This window comes from Pimephales promelas, chromosome 15, assembly GCF_988280905.1.
Source record: "Pimephales promelas chromosome 15, fPimPro1.hap1.1, whole genome shotgun sequence".
In the NCBI taxonomy this organism is placed as follows: domain Eukaryota; kingdom Metazoa; phylum Chordata; class Actinopteri; order Cypriniformes; family Leuciscidae; genus Pimephales; species Pimephales promelas.
The window spans coordinates 14056958-14079205 of record NC_142783.1 but is presented as its reverse complement, the minus strand read 5'-3'; the positions used below and the strand labels follow the sequence as shown (position 1 = coordinate 14079205).

The following is a 22248-nucleotide window of genomic DNA, read 5'->3' as shown; positions in this document are numbered from 1 at the left end:
ATCTCGCAAAAAATGGGAGTGACCGTCAGTGACGTTCGGCGGCAAACGTTTCATCGCCGCCAGCGGGATGCACCTATAGCCGACAGCGTCGGGCCGGCGGCAAAAAGAAGCGGTGCGGATATTTTTTGCTATCTGTGTATAAACTGATGGGTCCGTCTTGGGATTTTGACGTTCCTGCAATTTTGGAAATGGTAGTGATTGCTTCCAAATTCATTTCTCATTACAATGGCATTTTAGCAGACATTGCATTGCGTTGCAAATATTCATGCATGTCTGACAGATTTTGATCACTAAATGGATCATTTTGCTTGTGAAGGCTCGAAAGAAACTTTAGATGTTGTGAAGAGTTTGACTTCACTGAATATCAACTCATCAATTCAACAAATATGTGAATTTAGATATTGCAAATTGTAGACAATTGTAGGCCTATTTACTCTTTTGGACATATGCAAATTGCTTAAATCAATAAGAACTCCAAATCTGATGTGAACAAGAAACTAATTCCTTTTTGTTTTGAGAGTAATGGTAAATTTACAAAAACAAGATATTTAGTTAATATTTTCACAAAAACTGAGAAATTGAGAAGAATCATTGAAATCACCAAGTAAAGATTAGCTGATTTTTAACTGTATGTGCATAGTTATAGTCTTTATCAAGTACATGGATTTATATTATTATTGTCATTATTATTATTAGAAGTGTTAGTTTTTATTTGTATGAAAATATTTAAAATATGAGTGGAGGCAAAATTACAAAAAAAATTGTCCTGTACAAAAAAAAAAACATAATCAAACAGCTCAATTTGTAGACATGTTTCAAACAAATTAGAAATGAAATTTGAAACATCCAACCAAAACATTTTTGAATAAATACAATTTAAAAAGAGATATGAAAACTCATGTGAAAACCATAGGGTGAAAACCGGTGAAAACTCATGTTATTTCCCTGGTCAAGGGCAGCTGAGATCTCGCGATATTACTTGTGGTGCGTGATTTGGCTGAAGCAGATGAATGCGCAGTAGTCGTTCTGCATCGCTGTGGAAATGGCGCCTGCGTTCAAGCACCAGTAGTCGGCAGTTATAACGTTTTGCACTGAAGTCACTGGAATTTAAGTTTTCTCTTTGCCACTGTTTTAAAGTTCAACACAACTAGACTACGAGAGTTTATCCGTACGAGCTGAGTCCGGATTATGACCGGAAAAGAGTTGCCACGAAAGTCGTGTTTGAAGTAACGTCCAGTCTTCTTGAGGGCCGTCATCAGCGCGCAGGTACAACGCTGTTGATTGTGATCATTTTCAGCGATCTATGTCATATTAGGATATTCTATAGCATTATGCGGCTCAAGACGATTTAACACTCATTTAAGGGGCTTATTTATTGTTAAAAGCGGTTGTGAGTTAGTCTCGTGTTGTGACCGTTAGCTGCCGTTAGCCTTTATGGCTAACCTGAAGGGCTCATGGTAACAGACTGCGTGGGCTCAATTTAACGTACACCAACAACACGGCGATTTACGAGACGCATGTTTTATTACACATCACAGTAAGCCTATTCAATAAATTATTGTCCCGTCTTTGTAATTTGAGTCTCGTAACTTTATTTGTTTTTATACGTGTTATGTGTTGCTATTACAGCAGCATTTCGTTGCTAGCGTGCTGTGGTTGACAGAACAGAAACTTTCCAGTAAAGGCTATTTTTCAGACCATGCAAAATGAACGTTTTATGTAAATTGCGGAAGGGACAACTCTGAATGGACGCTTTTATTTCACTTGGGGTAGACAGCAGTATTTGTCAGCTATAATTTGAATGTATTTGAATTCACTTTGATGAGTTAGCTGCTAAGATTTTAAAGTGGCAGTAACGTTACCCGTAATGACAAAGCATAACGTCCGGTTTATCGCAATATTAAGCAACAGAAATTGCTGCAGACACCTGTTTTATTGTACTTGGTCTAGTATTGACTTTTACTAGGAGTAAGTATTGAATAAAGCTGGAATTTAGGTCGCGGTTTCGCCATGTGAGAGTCTCGCGCATGGGTGGGACATGTATTCTGCGCGGGCACATGTCATGGATGAGTCCTATAGGCTGCATCTGTGTTCATTAGATGACCATCCTTTTCCAGGGGGCAGTGTTGCATGAGTCAAGGTTTTTGACTTTTACAGACCCAGACTGTAAGCCACAACCGCTTTCAATTTCATTTTATATAATATCATCATTTAGATCATCATCAAAATGTGCTTTAAAATGGTTGTAAATGTTTTATTTTTTAAACATGTCACCCTATAAATCCCTGAACTATTTCACGAGAGTAAAATAGCTGTTTTTGTGGAAAATCTTTTCCTAGTCTTGTAAACATACAGACTTTCAATGTTATTTTCAAGATAGTGTTATCAATGCTATGCCACATGTCTTGAGGCTGGTAAACATAAAAGCTATGTAAACAACTTGGCGTCTAAACTAAGATGACCATGCACATGTTGTAATAATTACGTTTTTTATCATTATTTTTTTTATATACATTTAATAGTAATTCTTTAATACCAGAGTATCCTCTAGCGATTTTTGCTTTTTACCTCAAACAAGCTAGGCTTTGTTGCAACATTACAACATTGTTTGCCAAAATAAGTTTTTAAATAAACTTTAATATGTAATGTTATTATGAGTAATATTAAACTTTAAAAGGATTTTATGTTTATTTTCCAAATGTATCATAAAAAAAATTAATTTGCACAGAATCAATTTTGTTTGGTAAAAAAACGTGTATTCTTTATCTATAATGTACTTATTTTCTTTTACCTCGATTTATAGTTTTGTTCATTCATTGTTTTTGAGAATGAAGTCCGGTTCATGTTGGTTGCTTTCTACCAAACATTGTTATTTTAGGATTATATACTACTAATATTTAGTACAATTTTGAATTCTCCTATTTTTATATTTCCAGGTTTCATTTCATTGTAGTTTAGTTTGGTTCTCATGTCATTTTTATTAGTTTTTAACGGGACTAATTTTCTAAATGTTTGAGTTACAATTTTTATCACTCAACCAACGTCTGATTTCATGTAGCGATACTAACATGAAAGATTCTGCAGATTAACATCTTCGTGTTTATTACAGAGGTGGGAGTGTGTGTTTTCTAGATGTTGCCAATGCAGAAGGTCATGTGCTGTGCTTGCTTGTATAACGTACATGTCTTAAATTATTTATTCTTATTTTAATTTATTATAAACTGAAAACTGAAATGGCTGTTTAAACCAGTGAAATCTAGACAATCATCTTAATCTTACCTGACACTGATATTAAAATAGATTGTCTTCAGAGTTTCTGCGATTTGGCTCTGGCGCTATTTTTTAATTGTATAATATTTTTTTCGTCGAATACCATCAATATTGAAATTAAATAAAAGCATGCATGCTGAAGATTGGTGCGCAGCTTAGGTAGGTCAAAAAACACATGAGAAGCATTAGGATAATACAACCTCAGCAATCATAGACATGATACCGCATTCGGATGGGATTAGATATCTCAGAGGACTGCTGAAAAAAAAGGTATTTAATTTGTTCTGTTATTTTTACAGAGTTTGTGTGAGAAAAACAGACTTGGCAGATTCAGATGGGATTAAAATGGCAAAATATGTCCGTGAAACACGATTTTCAAACGTTCTCCTGGAAAACTAGTCCCGTCCAAATAAGGCTTTAGTTAACAATAATAAAAGATAACATTCAGATAAAAAAAATTGGATATTATTCAGGTAAAAAGCGTTTGATTGTGTGTACAGCCTTTTAATTTATCCTAGCTTTGCAGAAATAAATGGTTAGTAGTTGCATTTTATTTTTTTACATTTTGGTAGGGGTTTATTCCCCCTTGGCTCTTTGACTATAAGCTCATCTGTACCCACCACTTGATGATCACGATTTTATTGTATGTGGAGGAAACACAAGTGTGCTGGACAACTGCTCCATTGGAGGCCCAAAAGAGCTGACAACTGCTGTTCTGAAGGGGGGTCTTTGTCCATAGTGTTTTGAGTGTTGTTTGCAGATGATTTTTGTCCTAGGTTAAAACGGATTCTGTTTTTGTTCCGTTTATTTAATTCTTTTGTAATCCTGATGTTTCAGGGCAGGCAGATTGACTTATGGCACATGTTCTCTCTTTAGTAAGCATGCGTGACCTGGCAGCCCAAGTCACCAGCAGCTTGCTGCGCTTTCCAGAGGTAACGATAGACGCTTTGGGGGAGGATGAAGTTACTCTCGACTCGGTGCTGCATGGGAGATTTACTGTTGGTGAGTTGTTATCATCAAGACAATATAAAACCTAAGTATGAACCTATTTCATGCTGGGGATGGATGATTTAACTAATAATGGAATTATTAATTACAATATCATAACTATAATAGTATTATTTTAATATTAGATGTCTTAAAAAATCTCTTATTTCATGTGTGCAGGGAAGAGTGGACTGTCCTGGCTTGCCTGCGGGCCTCAATTGGAGGTCGTCCATGCCATTTCTGGAGAGCGTTTCTCAGCCTACCGCTTCAGCGGGGTGTCGGAGCACCAGCCCACAGTGCTCTCTGTGCGGGACTTCTGCTGGCTGAAGCGGACAGGGCTGCTCATTGGTTTGGAGGAAGCAGAGGGCAGCATGTTGTGTCTGTATGATCTTGGTATCTCTCGTGTTGTCAAGGCTGTGGTCATCCCAGGCAGAGTGAGTGCAGTGTTATATTAGTATCTTTGAGATGCTGTTATAGTTTTTAATATTTTGAATTAGTTTTTCATTTTCTTTTTAATTTTAGTCTGTTTTAGTAATTTTGTTGTGTTTTTATCTTTTTTTTTTTTTAAAAATATTTCTAAATAGTTTTTTTTTATTGGCTTCAATTTCAGTTATTTTAGTTTAACTGAACTAAATTAAAATGTTGACATGGTGCAATTAATGTTGAATTAAAATTTGTTTATTTATAAAAAAAATATTATTTTTAAGTAGCAAAAGTGTTGTTTAAAAAAAGGTTTGTGGTTAAATAACACTGAATGAGAGTAAACATGGTTGTGTTGCATAATTATTTTATTATAAAATTTACTTCTCAAAAATGTCAAAGTTTATCTTTCTTTTCCTTAAAGACCCTACTGTGAATGATCTAGTGATTGAATAGAACATCTGCTTCTTCCACAGATCACTGCCATTGAGCCCCTAGTTAGCTACGGAGGGGCCAGTGCTAGCACACAGCATCTACATCAGAGTCTGCGCTGGTTCTTTGGTGTGGCTGCAGTGGTAACGGATGTTGGTCACGTTCTGCTGGTTGACCTCTGTCTGGATGACCTGTCCTGTAGTCAGAGTGAACTGGAAGCTTCAGGTGAGACACTTTTTTTGCGCTTTCATGTAAACAGTGGAAAACTATAATAGTTTAGTTTAGGGGTGTCCAAACTCAGTCCTGAATAGCCTTTCAGTCCTGAATAGCCTTTCACTCTACTCCTGTTATGTAGAGTTTTTGTCTGGAAGGTTTCAGAATGCCCTGTAAGCCCTTGATTAACTGGTTCAGGTGTGTTTAATTGGAGTTGGAGCTACACTGTTGCTTGTTACTGTAGTAGTAGTAAGATAAAGATTTGAACCTTCCCATAATCTCAAACCATTTTCATTTGCTTTGGCTACAGATCTGGAGGTGGTCAATAAGTCTCCGTCTGAGATCCCTCGGTTAAGGGAGGGTGTGACGCAGCAGGGTAGACACCTGTGTCTGCAGCTCAGCAGCCCCACAGGTACTGGAGCAACAGCCCTGCAGTACATCCAACGCACCAACCAGCTTGCTGTCGGTTTCTCAGATGGCAACTTGCAGCTCTGGAACCTGAAGACCCTCAAAAAAGAGTGAGCGGAAGACCTAAAACAAGCTTGAATTGACTTTTTTTGGTTGTTTTGGTACATTAAAATGGGCTTGAAATTAGCGGTTGTCAAATATATCGTCATGGCCGAAATGTCGGAATCGACTGATAAGGTTTTCTGTTTGGCCAATGATTCAAAAGCGAGACTATTATTTGACGGCGTGCTTGTTTTTAAATTTAATGATGCTGAGAACTCCAGCTAACTAACTTCGTTAGTGTTGTGAATTTATTTCTTCTAAAGTGTTTGAAAACCCAGATGCGAAGATCAGGTGACTCAGATGTATCTTTTTTTTAAGCAGGGTTCTTTATTGCTGTTGCATTGCTGTAGTCTGCTTCGTCCAAAAATCTTAGCCAAGTCTAACTAAAGGAATATACATTGTAGTTGATATACCTTTTTAAGGGGGAGGGGTTGCATATAGGTGGAGACACTCTGAAACAAAGCATGTTGATTTAGCTGGTTCATTCACATCAGCATAAAAGTGTAACTTAGATCAACAAAAGGCCCAGCTGACCTTTGAGATTCGACAAGGCTAATGTCTGACACCTTGACTGCCTCTAAATGGAAAACAGTGTGCAGAACTTTGTCGAAATATGTGTTTGAGAATCGGTTTCACTTGGATGCATGTAATGGTAGAGAAGAAATGATATGTCAATACCACCATTCCAACCCGACTTAAGTGTTGCTGTTCCAGTGAATTTGTTTCTGAATGTGTCCTTTTGCTCTCCAGATATCACTCCCAGCTAGAGGGTGGTAGAGTGCCTGTCTATGCATTTACCTTCCAGGAGCCAGAGAATGACCCTCGGAACTGCTGCTATTTGTGGGCAGTGCAGTCTGCACAGGATCAGTAAGTTTGCGGTTTTATGTACTTCTATCGGCATCATCATTTGATTGTTTTAACTGTTCTGATTTTTTAGCTTATTTTGTTTTTGCAGGGAGGGGGATGTGGTCAGCCTCCATTTATTACAACTGGCATTTGGGGAGAGAAAGTGCTTGGCTTCAGGGAAAATTATTTATGAGGTACAGACAGAGTTGTGTAGGATTCTACATTTTCAATCAAAGTCTTTATATCCATATAATGTTGTTTCCTGAATCATTTTGTGTGTGATTTTTGACTCTCAGGGTCTGGAGTATTGTGAGGAGCGTTACAGTCAGGACTTGAACGGTACAGCATTTCCTCTGAGAGCTCAGGCCACCAATACCCGCTTGATCAGCTGTCAGACCATAGAAAAGTTTCGCCACCATCCTGATCGGGATGACAGCATGAATGAAGGTGTTTTTCCATTGTCCAAAGACATATTCTTTGCAGAGTGATTGATTTGACATTTTCTATAACATTAGTTTTTCTCTTTCTGTAGTGGCATCTCCTGATACAAGTGTGTCGGTTTTCAGCTGGCAAGTTAAATCGTATGGACAAGGCCAGCCATTGACCTTCGTAGGTGTTTTTGACATTAACAGATGGTACCACGCTCAGATGCCAGATTCATTAAGGTGAGAATGCTTAGAGTAAATGATAAGTGTAAATGCAGTCCGATATGTTGCAAAGGAACATCCAATTCAAGTCTATATTGCTGAATATAAACCCATGCAGCTTGGACTGAATTCCTTTTCTCTTTACCTGTCCAGAGCGGGCGAATCTTTACGGAACTGTCCATATCTGGCAGTGTGGTCTCTCGACTGTGTGACCGAGATTACAGCTCCCTGTTCTCTGTTGGACGTCATGATTCATGAGCGCAGTCTAAGCAGGGGTCTGCCCTATACCTGCCCTCCACCGGAACAGTTCTTTAATCCCACCACCTACAACTTTGGCAAGACATGTTTATTTCATATACATTTTGTTTGTGTGTTGTGTAGCTCCATTAAATATTTAATCATCTTTTTTCTATTTTATCTAGATGGAAGTTGTTTGCTTAATGCTGGAATTGTGCACTTTACTTGCTCTGGCTATCAGAAAGAGGTTAGATTTTAGGCCCACTGTGTACTACTCATTGCTTAGTCTTTATTAATCTCGTACATTAAACTCTTACTGTTTACTCTCAGACCCTGAGCTATTTAAAGAAGGTGGCACCAAGTTTGGGTGACAGCATTTCTAATGGATACTCGCGCTGTCTCATGTCTGGCCTCCTGTCCTCTCGTCTGGCTGATGTCCAGCCCTCCAGCCTCTCACAGGTAATGCACCCTTTATTAAACATATTTCAGGAATAACTACACTAATCTGTTTGCTTACTGGCTAAATTGACATCCACATGTAGTACTGCTGTTATTAGAATGGTTATTTTTTTAATGCATGTTTTTTTATTTAATGCCTTGTGATTTTAATTCAGGAAGAGCAGCTTGATGCCATTTTGTGCACTGCTGTGGAGACAAGCTCATTGGGACTCATAACTGGCTGTATTAAACAGTGGACCACTGAAGGTGAGGATGGGAGAAGTAAGGCTTTCTTAATCTATAAAACTTGTTTAATCACTAGTTACTAGTGTTTGAAGTTTCATATGCTCACTAAGTCTGCATTTATTTGACCAGAAATATTGTAAAGGCACTAATATTGTGAAATTACAATTAAAAAGCTATTTTAATAAATTTTAATTTAATTTATTTGTGTCATGGATGGCAAAGCTGAATTTTCATCTTGCCATCTTCAGTGTCGCATGATCTTCAGAAATATACTGATTTTCTACTCAACAATTCCTAATATTATTAATATAGCTTAAATCATCGTGCTGCGTAATTTTTTGTGTAAATATATATATATATATATATATATATATATATATATATATATATATTTTTTTTTTCATGATTTTTCTGAATGGAGAATTCTAAATGACAGCATTTATTTGAAATGGAAGTGTTTTGTGATGTGACACTTTGAATAAAAGAAAAGAAAAAAATCATACTGACCCATACTGATCATATTGCACGCAGAGCAACCAGGGTCAGCTGTCAATCTACGCTATATACTGGAGTGGGCCTGGAATAAGGTTGTGCGCACCAAAGAAGAACTGGATGAAATATGTGAGTTTCCTACACGCATTTCTCTCAATATGTTTGTATTGCAAATTAAACAGCGTTCTAAAAGTCTGCTTTCTATTCATCTAGGTGCTCCGCTCTTTGACAGCTTCGCAAACTTCACAGATCCCCAGACACTGCAGCTGCTACAGCACAGTCAGCGCTTGCTGGCAAACCTCAGCAACGTTTTCCACTGTTTGCTAAATGAGGCTCAGGAGCTCACACAGAAAGGTGTCCGAGTATACACCGACTTCACACTGGTATATATGGAGTTATAAATCACTAGAATGACTGACTCTGTTTTTGGTTCCCTGCAGGATTAATGGGACTCATGAACAAATGCATGGTGTCTAACTTGATCTCCCAGTATGCTCAAGTGGTTTTGTGGTTCTGCCGGACTGGTCTTCTTCCAGAGGGTTCTGGTATGATCTTCTCCAAAGCTTTGCTTAGACTCTCTGTGATTTTTAACAAATCTGTGCATATGATGAACTGTGTTCTTCTGCCAACAGATGACGACGATGTGCTGCAGATATCAAGGCCCTTTTACAGTCATTCTATTATAAAGAATTACTATGTCACCCAGAGGGAGGAGCTGAGGAGACTGGCCAAGTATGTTGCACTATTGATTTTAAATATATATATATTTTTTTAATAATCATATAATGTAATTTAGACATCCTTACTCATTAAGTCAAGTTGTATTGGTGTAATGAGGCATAAAACAATAATTTTCTTCCTATAGGGACAAATGGTGTGCAGACTGCCTCCTGATTGATGGTCTTGTGAGTCAGTGTGGGGAACGCCTTACTGAACTTTGGAAAAGAGATGAGGGTGGAACAGGGCACTATCCACCCCCATCACTTCATGTAAGTTAAGACTTAAAAAAGATAATGTGTTCAAATGAAATTGTGCTCAGCTGTGCTGAATTTTTTTTTGGTATGTCCCTGGTATAGGCCTTGCTGGATATTTACCTCCTGGAAAACATTGAAGAATCTGCCAAACATGCCATTGTATCCTTCTTTAGTACATTCTATGCTTGCCATCACTATTGTGCTTTTTGCTGCTGGCTTGTAAAGATTATTCCTTGACTCAGGCTCTTAGGTTATTTACTTGCTGCTGGATGTGATGTACTCATTTCCCAATAAAAGTGGGGCATCAGTGGAGTCTTTTCCCACAGCGTTTGCCATTCCCATTGGCTTAGTAAAACTGGTACAAGGCCTGTGGTTGCTAGATCATCATGATCATGAGGTATAAAAACCAGTGTTAAGCTTCTTTCTCATTAATACTCTTATGCTAGTATTTTTATAAGAAACTACATTTTTTGGCTTGATTTATAAGTGGTGTTATCTATATCAGTTTAAACACTACTCTTAGTGTATTTTGCGTGAATGCCAGAGGTGCAACATGATACTTCATGAATAATTTGTATTGAATGGTTTTTATCTCCCCCAGAGCTCTCTGGAGCTGCTGTTGCACCCAGCCACCAGTCACTCTCTGTGGAGCTGGCAGCATGAGCGTGTCCTGCAGGCTTTGATGTGCCAGCAGAAGCACAGCATCGCCCTGCGCTACCTGCACGTGATGAAGCCTCCCATGTGCACTACCAGCCAAGCCAAGCTTTGCCTCTCTGTCCTGCTTTATAACAGGTATGAGTATAGTGTACCGTGTAATTAGTGTGTCAGCTTGGGGGGAGTTTAGTTGTATTTGCTGGCCTCATACTTTTGGTTTTTCTTCTGGCTGGCCAGGTGCATTGTGGAGGCTTGGGCTTTGCTAAGGCAGCACTGTAATAAACTGAACATGGAAGAGATGATGACGTTTCTCTTTGAGACCTGTCAGGAGCTGGGACTGATGAAAGAGCTGCTGAAGCTTCCCCTTGGACTTGTAGAACAGGTTTGTGTAAATCTCTACGACATATAATATTTAATGGCTGTTAAGATGCAAAATAATTGCTTTTATTCAGCAAGGACACAAACTTTGTCTATTTTAAACTTTCTACTCAGAGATTTGTGAATTTTTTTTTTTTATTGATTCATAAAAAATGTAAGCAGCACAGCTGTTTTCAACAATAGGAAATGTTTCTTTAACACCAAATCAGCATATTAGAATGATTTCTCAAGGATCATGTGATGCTGTTGACTGGAGTAATGGCTGCTTTGCCATCACAGGAATACATATCTATTTTAATATCATTTTAAATGTAAAGGTTATTTTAAATTGCATTAGAGACTTCTTTAAAAAAAGATCTTACCAACCCCAAACTTTTGAATAGAAGTTTTGTTCAAATGAACTAATTTAAATGTGCAGGAGTGTTTGGAGCGGTTCCTTCAGAACACCGGAGGTTTCCAGAATCGGGAGCTTCTCATGGTCCACTACCTCCAACAGGCAAATTATGTGCCTGCCCTTCAACTCAACCAGGCCATCAAATTGAACCTAGCAGTATGTTAAATTTCATATTATAATCTACAAATTTCATTTTCATCAGTTAATGAAACTTTTATTATATTAAAAGTTATATTTCATTTACAAAGTATTCATGCTGTTATTTATATTATTTTTATTTAGGCTGACAGGGATCCTAAAATGAAGGAAAGGTCAAACACAAGGAACTCCATTCTCAATCAGTATGGGAAGGTTCTTCCTCGGGTTCAGCGAAAATTAGCCATTGAACGAGCAAAGCCGTATCAACACCCTGCTACGATTCACAGAGAAGGTACCGATGATGGTCATGCTCACTGGGACGCAAATGTTAGAACTTGACAGTTGTTAGCAATTGACCTTAAATATGCTCTTCTCTTCTCTCACCACTAGTTAAAAGACCCCAGCCTCTGTCAACTGTTGCTAAACGTTCAGCTTCTGAAAATGTGATGACCAGAGCAACTTTTATCAGTAACGTCCTATCAAAGATCGAGGAAGTGTGGGTTGGCAAGAACACCACGCCTGAGTCATCTCCTTTCAAAAGGTACTATGCTAAATTTTTGTAATTTATTAACTGTTTTCATTTTAAACCCTGTTCTGCATTGAATGTTTTGTTGTATTTCCTGTTCAGCCCCAGTGGGTCAGAGAAGCAAGTACCTAGCCTAAACCCTTCCTCCCCAAATCTACCCGAGGCTTTTGTAGGAACTCCCATCAACATGCTGACCAAAAGAATGTCTAGGTAAAAGACAAATACTGGTTTTATTATGTTGTAAGTTCCTTGGGATATATATATGTCTCAAAAGACACTATTCACCTTATTTTGAAGTGAGCAAGGCCATTTGTAACTTAAATGTTCCGAGGCTTCAAATGTCATTCGATTCCAGGTATTTTACCTGTACAAACATTGTTATGCTGCTTATTGCAAACTGGTATGTAACTGGTCATATTATTTCAATTTATCAATGTCATCAAACACAGACTTGTACACAGATAGCTCCACCATTTATTGTACTTTGTACTTGTTTACCTATAGCAGCTAATGAATTGGAAGGCTTGCACATTCAAAATAAGGTGCACGGTAACGTTTCCCTTGCTTTGTCTCCAGGCTTCTGGATTTAGTTGTGCAGCCATCTTCCCAGAATACGCCAGGGAGCTCAAATTTGCCTGGAACTCCTACAAGGTCCATTACCTCGTGGGCTGGCCCAAAGACTGTCAGCAATGCTCCGGAGCTCAGTTTGCTGCAAACTCCTCAAGTGGTAAAGGTGAGGTCCTGTGGTTTTAAAACTTTGCACAAAACCTCACTTCAGCTTAAGAATTCTGTATGTACTTCAAGTGTTTTTAAGAAATGTCCTACCTCCATACTGAACTTTTTGATTTTAGAGAGCTCGAGCCTTGGCGTCAGGCCCGGTTTTCTCAGCCTTCACTCCACAGTCTATTCTGAGGAGCAGCTTACGTCCCACTCCTGTGGCCACCCCTTCTGCATCCCCGGGCAGATCAATCACTCCTCCTCTCCGCCCCAAAGAGAGCCGTATTACCTTCATAGAGGAGGCTGACTCTCCAGAAGTTCCCAAGAGCTCTGTCCACTGGAACAATGGGGTAAAGCCTTTTCAACATAAAATCAAATGTTAAGTTGAGCTGCCATTGGAAAAAGATTTCGTTTTTTTTCTAACAGATTTTTGCAGTAGTAATGTCATTGTGATTCTTTACAGATTGCGATTAACAGGGAGCTCAATACACCTAAGAGATCTTCCCCACCTCTTAAAACAATCAGTGATGCCTGGAGTGAACATTCAGATGAGGAAGAGGAAGAAGTAGATCTAAAGAGGACGAACATGCCCTTCTCTGAAGAGAAAGAGAATCCTGATGTAGAATCTGAGAGTAGCTACTCTGTCAAAGAGATCCCTGCTGCAGAGTCCACACAAGTTCTTCCCACTCTTTTGCAACGGCCTAGACTGGGGCAAGAAGCAAGTCTTGTATCCAATCAGTCCGATACCACTCTTGAGTTCCATGATGCTCCTGAGGATCTTATGGCAACACCGAAAGAACATCAAGCGAATAACAGTATAGATCGGGAGGTGACCTTAAGACTTCCAAACACTTCAGAGGAACATATGCCTTCAATGATGCCTTCATCATTGCCTATGCCTTCAGAATTAGGCCTACCCTCTGCTGCATTGCCTGAGAAAGAGTTAAATATAGCTCAGGAAAATTATACCAAGGAAGACTTGTCCAGTGGAGAGAGCCCTTCAGACGCACAGGAAGGCCATAATGAGATTGAGGAGCTTGAGGTGGATGTTAATATTGAGAATAATGATCTTGTGAGGGAAGGAACTGAGGAACAGCTTAAGGAAACTTCAGAGGCCCAGGTTCTCAAGCCGGATGTGGTTATGGAACCAGAGCTTGTTCTTCCAGTTCAGGAACCAAGCTTAGACTCTTTAACTGAGATTTTAAAGTATCCAGAGATCCAGGAACCAACAGATGCTGAAGAGTCATTGAACACATCCTCGATTTTTGTTGAATCTGTAAGTGATCCTCCTACATTAGAGCCTGGAAACCAGTCCATGGAAGAAAGTGCTGCTTATGAAACTGTTGGTGAACCAGCTGTCACCAAGGTATCAGAGACCGTACCAGAAGAACTGATCTGTGAGGCCTCTGTGTCTGAGATTCCAGTGGTTGAGTTGGTAAACCATGAACAAATGACTGATGAACCTGAGATCAATGAAGAATGTGTTGGGGAATCTCTGGAAACTTCAGGTAGTTAAAAAATATATTTATTCCTTAACACAATACTATTCAAAAGTTTGGGGTCAGTGAGTTTTTACGCATGCACGCAAACAACTGTTTATAACATTGAAAATAAGAGATGTTTCTTGGGCTGCTGAAAATTCTGCCTTGCCATCACATGAGTAAATAATGTTTAAAAAAAAAAGTAAAAGTAGTAATATTGTGAAATAGTTTCCTTTTTTGTTTGAGCAAAATAGACTTTTGAAAAACATTTTTATCTTATCAACCCCAAATTTTTGAATGGTACTGCAACTGTCCTGTATTCTGTTATGTAAGATAATTACTGGTTGGAAATAAATGTCTAAACATTTATATTATAGATTTGGATGCCTTTGTGGAACAGCATTTATTTGGTCCAGATCATTCTCCATCTTTGACCCGGTCCAGTATTAGGGAAGTCTCAGAGGAATCTCTCAAAAGGTACTTGTTAACGACTGTCATGTTTCTGGTGTGCTGCATTGCACATGTTTCACATGTCTTGCCATTTTGCCCTTCATGACTTTTGTTTGTGCTGTGTACACCCTGTAGTGAAACAGTTTGTGACCTTAAGGAAGATCAGCCCACTGAAGAGAATACTGCAGATTTGAAAACACAGAAATCAGAATCTGCTACCTCAGAGTCCAGATGTAATTACATGTCAATTCAGCATTTTAGACTGTCTTTAGTTAACATTGTAATAATCCAAATGTAATCTCAATTTTTCCTATAGCTGTAGTTAGCTTAAATGACACGGATGAGCTTACCAGTGCTGAATCTTCAGAGGATGAAGAGGAGTCTGGAGATGAGAAGGTGGAGGACTCAGGAAGTGAGGTTGAGATTATTAAAGAAGTAAAGGGTAATGGCAGGAGTAACCACCAGCCTTCTCCTGCCCTTTACATGGAGGAACTTCCACCAAATGAGCAGTACCTCCAAGATCAAGCCAATGCAGTGCTGTCACTGGTCACACCTGAGGCACCGCTAAAAGTGAGTGAATCATTGAAGCCTTATTTTGATGTGAAAACAAATCTCATGCACTGTCCTAACCAGGTGAAATGTGACAAGTTTCATTTAGCATATTGAGTAAAATGGCCTGAATGCAGCTGGAATACTGCGGCAAATTTCCAAAAGCACAGCTGTATATTAAACAGAAAATAGGGCTAGAGTGACCTAACAAATGGAAGCTAAATGAGTGGTAGAATGTCTTCAATTCAAGTCTATTTGTAATATGCTTTTCACAATACATACTTGTTTCTAGGGCTGCAACAACTAATCGATAAAATCGATTATAATCGATCATGAAAATCGTTGTCAACGAATGTCATTATCGATTAGTTGGTCTGATTACGTCACGGGGATTGTTTACATGGAACATGCGCTTCTTACATGCGCTTCATGAGGCGCAAATGCAGTCTCTCTCCCTCGCCGCTCTACCCTGTCTCGTGCGCGCAACATGGACGGTTTGGAGCACATTATCTTCTGTCTCGCATGCGCGCTCTTGATTCCGTGAGTTTGAACTAATTTGCGGGCATCAGGAAACCGCTATCAATATGCAGCATACACGAAAATCATTCACCTTTCGGTAAATTCGCCGTTTTGAAACCAAAATAGGTGACCTACGTTAACCGTGTATATTTTATGAAGCCATACTATAGTATAATGTGAGATAGAAATGTATATTTAAGTCATTAAATTCAAGTTAACCTAAGCTTTTCCCTCCACTGCGGCTGTCAGTCATCCTCTATTCGGTGTTCAAACAGCGCGTCGCGTTACAACAGTTAACATGATGATCTGTTTCCAAGATGATTCAATGTTGTTATTATTATAATTGATCCGTAGATAAAGGTCTATGATGGTTTTTCTATCTTGCTAGACTTTTATTGCTGTAACTTAATCACTTTCTACTGAGTGTCTGTTAGATCACAACACTATAGTAGAGTCGGCGCAGTATATTTGTTTTTCACGTGCACAGTAGCCTAACTGAAATTTAAAACTGTTAAAAGAAAAGGCTTAATAAACTATTGCATAGATACTGTATAATACACAGTCTTGGTGCTTTTAACTTTAATGCGGCGGACACTGAAGAGCTGCGCGCCGCCCTGTGACTCCGTGTTGCTTCAAGCGCATCATTCAGCGCTCGCGATGCGCATAAGCACTTTGTGCAGCTCTTTCATGATCATGTCATAATACTTTTGCGCAATGAAAGCTTATTAATAGCCTTTCTTGTTCTGTCCTATCTATTATATTTTGCTTCCTCACTAAACAGCTGTGCTTTACATTTAAAACAGTTGTGCATCTGATTTTTACGATGTTTTTCATGAATCTATAACAACAATACAAAGAGCAATGTGTACGTTTTACCAGAGTTAGTGCTACACTTATTGTCTCTTATTTGTTCCCCACTAAGGAATGTTTTTTTCACTAAATGTTCAGATTTTATAAAATTATTGTGCACTTGTGATATTTCTAGGCTAAGTTTTGCTGAGTTATCCACTAATCTAGTTTACAATAGCATTTTTGTCATTGGTTATGGTCATATATATTTTTTTTATTTGTTGTTTTTCTTTAGAATGAAGTTGTCTGAATTAAGTACATTGTTTAACACACAAAAGAGTGTGGTTTTTAGGGTTTTATTTTGTTATAATAAACAAAAAAATGGAATATAATTTTTTATCCGATTAATCGATTATCAAAATAATCGTTAGTTGCAGCCCTACTTGTTTCATTGTTATATTAGGAAATGTTCGGTTATCAGATTGTCATAGTAATGTCCATATGGTAGTAATATACAACTATGGTGTGTATTCAGTTAAGCAGACACAACTAGCATGCTAAGCAGAAAGCATAACTAATGTATAAAGTGTAAATTACAGAACGTCTTGTCATGTTTATAGAGCAACTTAGATTAGCACTGAAAACATGGCACCTGGTTACTACACCTGTTCGTACTATTGATGTTGAAATGTGTTGTACTCAGATTGATTCTACCATTCTGGCTTTTTGTTCTGCAGGTTCTAGACACTGAAATGCCAGAGGGTGAAGGTGAGGTGGTAATGGTTGGCATTGGCACTGCAGATCTAGATGAGGAAGATGCTGTGTGTTATACTGAGCTTAAGGCATCTACCACTCTCCTGGTGCCTCTAGAGCTGGCTGAGGAACAGCAAACACATCTTCTAGAGGGAGGCACTGTAGAGACCCTCAGCAGTGCACCAGATGGTACGCAGCCGGAAGAATCGGACGGCTTCACGCTAATGCTTGATCCAGATGTGGAGGAACTGCCTGACGCTTCAGAGTTGGACCACAATGCAGTATTGCTACCTCTGCATGACCCAGAAGAGCCCCAGGATGTGAATAATCAGCTTACAGCAAACTCTGAGGTTTTCATCTTGGATCATACTGTTCAAGTCCCAGACAACAAATTGGAAGAAGTAAAAGACTTGGTATCAGACATTGAACCTGTTGTCACTGGCCTCAATAAAATTGAAGAGCAACCAGGTGAGGTTCTCCAGACAGTGGAACAAATAATCACACCACAAGCAGATACTTCTCAAGAAACAAAAGGTCTTTCCAATGGTGAAAGTCCAGAATTGGATCCTCCTGAGGTACAGGAAGAATCGCATATCCCTCTTCATGGGGAAGTATTGGAGTCTTCTGCGCCAGAGAATGTGTTGCCTTCAGAAGAGCATTTAGGTAGGGTCAATGAAGTTTCTGCATTGGACACTGAGGTGTCAAACATTGCGAAAGACAATATAACTGAACCTATCCAAATAGACACTACACCCTTATTGGCTGGGGAACTTGAGGAACTTTCCACGACGAAACAATTGTCAAGGCCAAAGTCACCAGGAAGGCCAAAGTCACCTGCAAGAACAAAAGTCGAAAGATCTGGAAAAGATACAGAGGAAATTTTGGAGAACGCTAAAGATTTTCCACGCAGCCCGTCACGGAGGACAAGGAAAACTGTGACATTCCCTGTACCCAATCCTGATGTAGAGAAAGGTCTAACTGAAGAAGAACAAATGGATTCTCGAGTACCTTCTACACCAAAACGTGTTACAAGGAGTGGCAAGCAGCTGCTAGACTGTCAAGTTCCTGTTACACCCAGAAGAAGCACAAGAAAAGCAGATGCCGAACAGCGTTCTAATGAGAATGACCAAGACATGCCTCCTGAGAAAGTATCAAAGCCTGCAAGTCCAGCACGAAAGACCCCACAGAAAGCTACACCTAGGAAAGGATCCCGAACAACCAGGAGCACAGTGGTTGATGATGAAGAGGCCATATCCACTGACCCCGTTCCCAGTGATGACTCTGAAACACAAGCCAGACGGAGTACCAGAAAACTCAGAGCACCAATTGTTGAAGTTCCAGAAACTAATCAAGAAGTCCCAGAGGAGATGGGAGAGCCTGCCAAAGCACAAAGTAGTCCTAGTAGGTTCACTCGCAAGTCGACCCGAGGTCTAGCAATAGAACAGTTGCAACAGGACCCCGCAGAAGATGCTACAAATAAAAATCAACCTTTTAAAACTCCTCCAAGAAGCAGGAGGAAGACCGTGGCGAGCACTGCCGAGAAAGCAAACAATGCAACCTTTGTTATCGATGATGCACAACTTCAGAGTGTTTCTAGGCGCCTTACGAGAAGCCAGCACTGGAATCAAGGAGAGGACCTTGGCAAAGAAATGATTCCCCTGGAAGTAGAAACAAAAACTCTTCAGGCTGATGCTCTTGTAGAGCGACTCAAAAATGAGGAAGCCAGCGAAGAGATTGTTCCAGTTGTAACTGAAATTATACATGCTAAGAGAAAAACCACTAGATCTGCAGCACTGAATAAAACTCAAAATGCAGACGTTGAAGAATCTAAATTGGTGGTGTCTGACGAAATACAGGAACATGCAAGCAAGTCACTTGGAAGTGCTAGACGTACACAAGCGAGCAAGGTTTCTGAACAAAACTCTATGGATTTCGGCGATTCAGTTACTCCTATAGCTGACCTGAAAATAACAAGAGGTAGTCCATATTGTAATGCCTCTCTTTGCAGTAAGTTAGAACACTATAATGTGCCTGTTATTAAATTTATCTGCAATCCTTTCTTTATAAAGCAAGGAGAAAAGGATCTTCTCTACGAAATGTTGAAGTTTCAGAAATGTTGTCTCCTGTACCCCAAACCAAGACCTCAGGAGATGAAACTGATTCTCAATCCAAAGAGGTATGCAGTGGCCTATAAAGTTTGAGTACCAAAGCAATTGTTTAAATTTTGCTGGATCATGCTTTAAATTTAATGTTTAAAAATTTTATTTAATTTAAAATTTAATTAATTTAAATTTAATTGTTGTAGGACAATGGCCCTGTAGATGATGTTGCAGTTGAAACTGAGGTTGTCAAGCCCAGAAAGAAGAGGACAACCAGGTGAATTGTCCATGTTGGATGTAGTTCTATTGCTATTGTGATGTTTACATGCACAGTATAATCAAGGTTTTTAAGTCAAGCTACAATCTTAATCTCCCTGTCAGAGTATAAATGAGAAAAACTGGAAGATGTGCTGTTGGACAATTGATGGACTACCTTCCTTGTTTGTTGCGCAATTGTAGTCTGATTCACTTAGGAAAACCGGTCTGCAATCACATTATCCAAATCACATTATCCTGTTTTTTTTTTTAACAGAACAAAAGCTGCCCCAGAACCTCCACCTCCGGTTGAGATCAGTTTTCTTTCTCCCCTCGCTAGTCCCGCCAAATCTATAACTAGAACTGAAGAGAAGGAAACCCCTTCGCTGAGGATGAACCTACGCCGAAAACGCATGATGGATGCCATATTTCCTAAACCCGTAACAAGGAGGAAGAAGCTTTGATTGTGGACTCTTTGACTGGACTCATTTCCCAATGCACTTCATGTGCATTTTTGTTTTGTGCTCTCCTTGTTTCCTAAGAGCTCTGCAACCTGCTGTTTTTCAATCAATGGATAATGTTTGGAATAAATAAACAATGTTTGGGATAAATAATTTTGTATGATAAATTATGCCATTTACAGTAAGGGGCGCTGAGGGACTTGAGCACCAAAAAAGAGATGGTTTAGTTTTTAAATGTTTCTACTAATTGATGCAAATGTAAATAGCCTTTTAGGTATGTTATAAATAAAATTTGATACTTGTGAATTTTGTTGCTTGTTTTGTTTACAGGAAAGATTGTGGAACATGTAAAGTCAGAGCGAACAATTCTAAAATCTATGGTTGTACCACTTGGGTGATAATTCATAAAGATGCATACTTTACATTGGTTGAAAGTGTTATAGAATCATCCATATTACATGGGTGGACTTCTTGCTTTAATGCTTGGCACATGGTCTCCTCTATCTTGAGGTCTTTAACTGGTGAACAGAGTTATTTGTTCATTGCAGACAATAATGTACATTTATTTTCCTTCAAATACATGCATTTTATTTTGAACAACATTGTGAACTTATTTGTAATGCCTGTTTGGTTTCAAATACAGAACAAGAATTTACAATCTTGATGTATTGTAGTTCTTCAGAGGTACTGATTCAACCATTTTACTGGTTCCCTGCAAATAGTAAAAGACCTTAATGACTTGTAACCAAGACGCAATGTACTGTAGGTATAGTGGTTTTATAATAGCACTGCTTGTAGGATATTGATTGTAGTTGACTGTGTGTTTCAATGAGGTTACTAAGGTTATAAAAGTCATTTGAGTGTGTTTTGGGTTGCTCTTTCTTGGCCCAAGTCAACCCTGAGTTCAAGTAATACAAGAAATGGCTAGCAATCACCATTTATAACCAAAAAACTCTTCATCGAAGTAGCTAGTGTCCTGAATGAGACATGGTTAAAGAGCCCTTCATTCGGTTTACTTCCATGTTTAGAACATGGGCACTGTTGAAGTGATCTTTTACAGAAACTAAGGGTACTGTATTATTCATCTTGCTGGGCCCTGGTAGAAAGTGAGCGTAACAAAGTGCTCAGGTTTCATCCTGTTGCTCTGACACTCATTCAGTGTTTTCTGTGTCTGAAGTATCCACGTGAGCATGAGGGTGAGGGGAATCGAAATGGCCAGCAAGGACTGTGTGAAAGTGGCAGTCAGAGTCAGGCCTTTCAATAAGGTTAGTACAGCCAGTACTGAGGTGTGCATGAATGGATTTTAAGGTTAAGGTTGAATGCAATTTGTCAAGTTTAACAGGTTGACTTTTTGAGATGGAAGAACAGCTCTAAGACTTTGAAGCTTTTCAAAATTGAAACTTTCTTGGTTATACAGAGAGAGCGGGATGCAGGCAGTCGCTGTGTGATCTCAATGACTTCCAACAATATCAGTATTCAGGACCCTCGCAACCCGCAGAACAGCCGCACCTTCACTTTCGACTACACTTACTGGTCCCATAGTGGCTTCATTAGAAACAAAGATGGTCTGTTTGTACCTGAGGAGGCAGGTGGGCGCTATGCAGACCAGGTAAGATCAGGTTTTATAGATGTTATCTCACCTTGTAAAAGAGGATGGATCTTTGGGCATGTTTACAGTGATGAAATGTGTGCTTAACTGGTAACAGATGAACTAACAAAGTTTCTATTTGATTCAATCCCTCTGTCCCCTGTGGTCAGACAAGTGTGTTTCTGGATTTGGGGCAAGGTATTTTGGATAATGCACTGCAGGGCTACAATGCCACATTGCTGGCATATGGGCAGACTGGCTCTGGGAAGAGTTACTCCATGATTGGTTATGGTTCTAACAAAGGCCTCATACCCACCCTCTGCGAGAGACTATTTCAGTCTATCAGGAGCACACAAGACAGCAGGCAGTGTCAGGTATGTCAGTCAGTCATATTCAAGGTAATTCATTTTGAGTGATGCTATAATGCAATGCTTTGTTAAAGTTTGGTGTTAGTTTCTATGTGGTTTGATGAAATTTAGAAATGTTTAATATGGAGTTGGCCCACCCTTTGCAGCTATCTCAGCTTCAACTCTTCTGGGAAGGCTTTCCACTAGGGTTAGAAGTGTGATGTTAATGGGAATTTTTGACCATTCTTCTAGAAGCGCATTTGTGAGGTCAGGTACTGATGTTGGACGAGAAGGCCTGGCTCGCAGTCTCCGCTTTAATTTATCCCAAAGGTGTTCTATCGGGTTGAGGTCAGGACTCTGTGCAGGCCAGTCAAGTTCCCCCACACCAAACTCGCTTATCCATATCTTTATGGACTTTGCTTTGTGCGCTGGTGCGCA

At 39.2% G+C, this 22248-nt stretch overlaps 1 protein-coding gene across 2 annotated transcripts; it reads left to right on the top strand.

Moving 5' to 3' along the window:
• Positions 1 to 1011: 1011 nt before the first annotated feature.
• Positions 1012 to 20181, top strand: ahctf1 (AT-hook containing transcription factor 1). 2 transcript variants are annotated; one of them, XM_039673194.2, is made up of 36 exons: positions 1012 to 1266; positions 4147 to 4272; positions 4438 to 4691; positions 5154 to 5334; positions 5633 to 5840; positions 6583 to 6699; positions 6788 to 6872; positions 6975 to 7125; positions 7211 to 7343; positions 7479 to 7660; positions 7748 to 7809; positions 7893 to 8021; positions 8177 to 8267; positions 8778 to 8867; positions 8952 to 9092; positions 9179 to 9283; positions 9371 to 9470; positions 9604 to 9727; positions 9815 to 9871; positions 9963 to 10109; positions 10314 to 10504; positions 10604 to 10748; positions 11163 to 11294; positions 11421 to 11568; positions 11667 to 11817; positions 11905 to 12012; positions 12379 to 12535; positions 12654 to 12869; positions 12983 to 14027; positions 14378 to 14477; positions 14586 to 14683; positions 14767 to 15020; positions 17045 to 19037; positions 19130 to 19236; positions 19366 to 19436; positions 19692 to 20181. In XM_039673194.2, exons 2-36 carry the CDS (start codon positions 4152 to 4154, stop codon positions 19876 to 19878), a joined length of 7581 nt encoding a protein of 2526 aa, XP_039529128.2. In that variant the 5' UTR covers positions 1012 to 1266; positions 4147 to 4151; the 3' UTR covers positions 19879 to 20181. The 2 variants fall into 2 exon arrangements, with proteins under 2 accessions (XP_039529128.2, XP_088976315.1); XM_089120189.1 differs by having other exon boundaries at positions 19689 to 20181.
• The last annotated feature ends 2067 nt before the right edge of the window (positions 20182 to 22248 follow it).